Raw genomic sequence first — 6,195 nt, forward strand, 5'->3', positions numbered from 1 at the left:
GGGGGGGGTTTGTTTTTTTTGGGGTTGGGGGGGGGTTTTTTGTTGTGTTTTTAATTAAATTTTCCGTGATTTTTGTGTGGGGGTTTTTGGTGGGGGGGTTGTGTTTGGGGGGGGGGTTTTTTTTTGGGGGGGGGGGGGGGGGGGAGGGACTGATAATCTTTTTTTTCCATAAAGGCCAATTACAAAGGCCCCTTGATTCACCCAACGTGTTTTTTATGGTTCATATTATTCCTTCCCGATACAAAGTATGAAAAATCTTGCAGAGCAGGAGGGTTTAGGGGTATTTCCCAGCGAGTCAGGAGACGACCACCAACGGGAAATTTTTTCTTACTCGTGGGCCCGCCCGTAAAAAAAAAAAAGACGAAGTACCATTCCCCCCAGGAAGAAGACCCGAAGCAGGCCCTTTTACAGAACCTTCCCCGCCTGAAGGAACCAAGAAAGTAAAGCCCCTGAACTGCAAAGAACAACGGGGGGCGAAAAGAGGGGTAGGAGGAGGAGGAGGAGAAGAAAAGGGAATCAAAGAAGGAGAGGCTGGAACCAGAGAGGAAGGAAAGGACGAGTGGGGGGCGGGAGACGAGAACGAGGCGCCCCTCCTCCTCGACGGGTTTCCCCGAAGCGAAAGGAAAAGCAAGAAAAACGAGAAAAGGAAAAAAAATTGGAGACATAACCTAAGAACTAGCTTTTCCTGGGTTCTTCCCCTCTCTTTCGGTTTGACTTCCCTTTCGCAATTTCAGGCTCTTGTCTCTGCAGGACCCTCCCCCCCGCCAGAGGGGGGTAGGGAAGGGGATTTGAAAAATGCTCTCTCTCTTCTTCTCTTTCTCTCTCTCTCCTCTCCCTTTCTCTTTTCTCCCCTCCCTCTCCCTCTTTCTCCTCTCTCTTTTCTCGACACCCCCTTTCCCCTCTCCTTTCCCCCCCCCCCCCCCTTTTTCCCTCTCCCCCCCCCTTTTTTTTTCCCCCTTCTCATCCCCTCTCTTTTCCTCACTCCCCTCTCTCTTTCTCTCACTCCCCCCCCTCCCTCTCTCTCTCTCTCTCTCCCCTCCCCCCCTTCCCACCCTCCCTCCTCTCTCTTGCTCTCCCACCCACCCTCCTCTCTCTCTCTCTCTCAATATACGCATTGAAAAGTTTATTTATGTTTTATTAATGAAATTGACTTCAAAATATACACAATGAAAACAAAATTTGTTTCACTCATGAAATCTAACTTATTTTAACGTGTTTCCTGGAATCGCTAGGGAAATTCATCTTATAAAAATCAATCTTTATTCAATCTAACCTCTAGACTACAATATGCTATTCAATTTATTATCCTCAAGTTCAATTAAGATCATTTTGGCTTCATGCATGTAAATGACACTGATTACATTATCCTTCTTATGAAACGCATCAAACGAATGAATATTCAACTAATGTGACTTTTTAGAACGGCGCCATTTACAATTCGTGTATCTACTATGAACATTCACTCGTCCTCCGGCAAAGCATAAGGATCGGTAAGAGGCAGAATCTTGAAATTGGAAAAAGGGAAATCGAACTGAAACACTGGAACAGAGAAGGAAAAATCGGCAAAGTAAGGTTTGTGTTTCTTGTGACGTTTCTTGTTATCCGTTGTACGTGGTTCCGCGGGGTCGTCTTCCTCTGGTTGTGGATGGACACCTGCGCAGCGACGAGGCCTTTTGTCGATGGGTCCCCGCACCTTCGTCCCCTGGGGGATTTCGATCATTGGGCCTGTCTGAGGGATTTTTTGTCGACGCCCTTTTTTTTTTATTTTTTTTTTTTGTGTTCTTCTTTTTCTCCAAAAATCTTCCCGTTTTCTTTGGATTCTTCGACATCTTTAGGGCTAACTCAAGTGGCCTTTGACTTTTTTTTCGTTTCGGGGGAAAAAAGAGGTTTCTCGGTGATGCATTTCTTCAGTGTCTTCGTCTTGTTCTGAAATATAAATATTTATATATATATAATTTTATATATATATAATATTATAATATATATATATATATTATATTATAAAGTGTTTCATGTGAGAAAAAGGGGGAATTTTTTTAAGCTATTGAACATTCGAGCCTTGTTCAGTTTAAGTAACTTATCAATACAAAATAATAATGGGAAATACATAAAAAAAGTAAAAAAATATAAGTAAATTTCCGAACGGTTACATCCTTAAATATCGAAAATGCAAGAAATGATATAAAACTAGTAAGGTTGAAATAGAATAAATTACCATTCTACCTTTTCTACTTTTTGTCAATATGAATGGGGGTTCATAAAAAAACTAGATTTAATTAATTTCGTGTTCCCTAATCAAAAAGGGCATTTTAGAATTCACCTGAATCGAAGATATTATCAGATATTTTATGGTAATTGGGTTTAAAAAACAAAAAAAATTTATCATTTATATTGATTTTGTTACAGATCTTCGGGATTATGGAAATGTGTTAATAGTTGCTAATTTAAAAGGGTCTTCAATAATTTTTAATAGAAAGACGCGTTTCGTTTGAAATATCAAAAGTTTTTTGAAAAAACACGGGCCCCAAAACGGTTAAAACGATAAAAGAAAACACTTTTTTTATTCTCCCCCTTTTGGGTTTTTTCTTACTCCTTTTTCCTTTCTTCCTCTCTCTCTCCTCTCCTCTCTCTCTCTCTTCTCTCTCCTCCCCATTCTCCTTTCCTCTCTCTCCCTCTCCCTTTTCTCCTTTCCTCTTTTCTTCTCTCTTCTCCATTTCCTTTTCTCTCCTCCCTCTCCTTTCTCCTTTTTTTCTCTCTCCTCTCTCCCCTTCTCCTTTCCTCTCTCTTCTCTCTTCCCATTCCCTTTTCTCTCTTCTCTCCTATTTCCTTTCTCTCTCCCCCCTTCTCTCTCTCTCTCCCTTTTCCTCGTTCACACACTTTATACGTGTGTATATAATAAAATGGATACACGTATGTTTTATACATTATTATATACTACAATATATTACATTATATATATCAATAAACATACACATAATTAAAACCCATATATATATATATATAAAATTTTAATATAAATTATTTTTAAATTTATTTTATTATAAAAAATATATAAAAAATATTTATATATAAAATTTTTTATATATAAATAATATATAAAAATATAAAAATTTTTATATATATATATATATATATATATATAAAAATATATATATAAAAATATATAAATAAAATATATATAAAAAAATATATATTATAAATATATATAATATATATTAAATATATATATAAATATATTATAAATATATATTATATTAAATATAAATAATATATAAATATATATAAAATATTTTTAAAATAATATATATAAAATATTATAATAAAAATATAAAAATTTTATATATAATATATATATAAATAAAAAAAATATAATAATATAAAAATATATTTAAAAATATAAATAATAAATATATATATATATATTAAATATATATATAAATAATTTTTATTTTTATATATATAAATTTTATATATATAAATATAAAATATATATAAATATAAAATATATTAAAAAATATAATAAAATTAAATATATATATATATATAAAAATATATATAAAATAAATTTTTATATATAATAAAAATATTAATATAAAAAATAAATATATTAAAAATATATTTTATATATATATTATTAAAATATATATAATAAATAATTTATATATAATATAAATATATATATAATAATAAATAATTAATATAATATTATATTTAAAAAAATATATTATAAAAATTTTATATATAAAAAAATTATTTTAAAAATAATATTATTTAAAATTTTTAATTATATATATTATTTAAAAAATTTATAAATTATATTAAAATATAAAAATTATTTTATTATAAAAAATTATATATAATATATAAATATATTTAAAAATTATTTAAAAATATATATTAAAAATTATATTTATATAAAAAATAAAATAAAATAAAATATAATAAATAAATATATATAAAAAATGATATATTACACAAAAAAAAAAAAAAAAAATTTTTTTTTAAAAAAAAAAAAAAAAAAAATTTTAAAAAAAAAAATTATAAAAATAAAAAAAAATTTCTTTTATTTTAAATATAAAAATTTTTAAAAATTTTAATAAAATAAAAAAAAAAATTTAAATAATATAATAAAATATATAATATAATAAAATATAATATAAATAAAAAATTATATTATAAAAAATTTAATATAAAAATATATAAATTTTATATATATTAAATTTTAATTATATAATAATAAATATATTAAATTTATATTTTAATTATATTTATATATATTTATATTATATTTTATATTTCCCCCAACAAATACACATTTCCCCAAAGAAAAAAAATTTGCCATAAAAGGGTGCTTTTTGATAAAAGACGTTTTTTTGCCAAAAAGTTCGAACTTTTCACCCTTTTCACAAACGTTTTGACCTATCCTGGCCATCAAAAAAAATGAAGTTATCGCGCCCATAAAGAGTGTACCGATCTTATCACACTTCCCACCGAGTCAATGAGCAAAATAAACAGATTTTTTACGAAATCCGAAAACAAAACCCCCACTCCCCCCCCCCTGAAACCGATTAACGGCGCCACGCACTCTTTAGCAAACTGCAGGGGGCCCAGGAAGTGCAAAATCCAGGTGGCGTTGGGGAGGGCTTTTTAGAGGAGGTGGAACACCTCTCCCCCGTTTTCTCCCCTTTCCCTGTTTCCCCCTTTCGGGGATTTCGCCCCTCTCTCGTCGGAGGAACTCTCGACGTCGTCTTTAAAAAAGAAGAAGGGGGGGGGGGAAAGGCAGGAGGAGGAGGATGGTGTGGGAAAGGAGGAGACCTTTTGAAAAGAATATAAAAATGTAGATTTGCTTTTCTTTGTTGCACGGTGAAACCACGTAATACACGCCCTTGGGACGCACGACGCAGCACGCACTCACGCAAAACACACAAACCATACACGCACGCACGCAAGCACACGACACCACACACACAACATATTATATATAAATTTTAAAAAATATATATATATATATATATATAATAATTATTTGGGAAATGTCTTTTTAAATCTAATTTTTTTGTTTCATCTCATTTAATGGCAATAAAGTCTTCTTTTCTTTTTGGAAACAGAAAAAAGAAACAATTAGGGAAAAATTAGCAATAATAAAGTTGTAAAATATATTAAGATTTTGTTAAGTAATAAAAATGGTGTTGTAGTAAAATAGTAAACACATATAACATAAAAAAAAAGTAAACGACGAAAGAGAGAAAATGAACCAAGAAAAAAAAACGAAAAAGAAGGAAACGGAATGAAAGAAGAGCAAAAATAATAAATCAGATTTTTTTTTTTTTACCGTCATGCGCAGCCAAATGAGAGTGCCTGGCGGCGAATTTCTCCACCGCCGGCCAAAAGGCATTGGGTCCCAAACGCCATGAACTCTCCCACGCGAACCGCCATTTCTTCTCTCGCGTCGGAAAAACTTTCCCGAAGTTCCCCCTGCAACGAGGACGAACACAAGAACCTGAGAAGGAGGAGGTAAATGAGAAGATAGAAGTATAAATTGTCATATGGATAATGCTAGAACCAGAATATATAATTTGTGGTAATTCAAAATGGGAAAAAGTTGAGATACACGTGTCTCGTCCTAAACAAAAAATATCACGTATCTGTACTCGTACAGTTATACGAAAACGAACGCACGTACACGTGCGCGCGCGCACACACACACACACACAACACCACAACAACCACACCACACACACACACACACCACAACACCACCACCACACACAAAGCACACGCGTCGCCACGCACACGCACAACCACACCACAACACAACCACACACAACACACAAACACCCCCACAACACAAAACACACCGCATAACACAAAAACCACCGCATAACAACACAAACACAACGCATACACACCACAAAACACACGCATACACACACACAAAACACACGCATCAACACACAAACACCACGCATACACACACAAAAACAACCCAAAAAACCCAACAACACACACAAAACACGCATACACAACACGCAGATATATAGCTAACCATCCCCCTTTTCCCCGTATAGACTAAAAACTGCTGATACGAGTCATTTTTTCGCTTATAGTTTTCAAGAATTTTTAAGTTTTTAAAAGGGAAACGGGGAAAAAAATATTTTTTCGTTCACCTTTCGCTCGGAAAAAAAGGCTTTAAAA

The 6,195-nt window shown here is 32.2% G+C and overlaps 1 protein-coding gene and 1 pseudogene across 1 annotated transcript in view; one reads left to right on the forward strand and one right to left on the reverse strand.

The window, feature by feature from the left end:
• LOC119579108 overlaps window positions 1-1,249 on the forward strand; it is a 16,247-nt pseudogene extending 14,998 nt beyond the window's left edge.
• LOC119579119 overlaps window positions 1,244-6,195 on the reverse strand; it is a 14,582-nt gene continuing 9,630 nt past the window's right edge. Inside the window, exon 5 of the mRNA XM_037926852.1 lies at window positions 1,244-1,573. Within this exon, the coding sequence (XP_037782780.1) occupies window positions 1,460-1,573 (114 nt within the window). The 3' untranslated portion in view covers window positions 1,244-1,459. The remainder of the gene's footprint in view (window positions 1,574-6,195) is intronic.

Source organism: Penaeus monodon, chromosome 11, assembly GCF_015228065.2.
Source record: "Penaeus monodon isolate SGIC_2016 chromosome 11, NSTDA_Pmon_1, whole genome shotgun sequence".
Lineage (NCBI taxonomy): Eukaryota > Metazoa > Arthropoda > Malacostraca > Decapoda > Penaeidae > Penaeus > Penaeus monodon.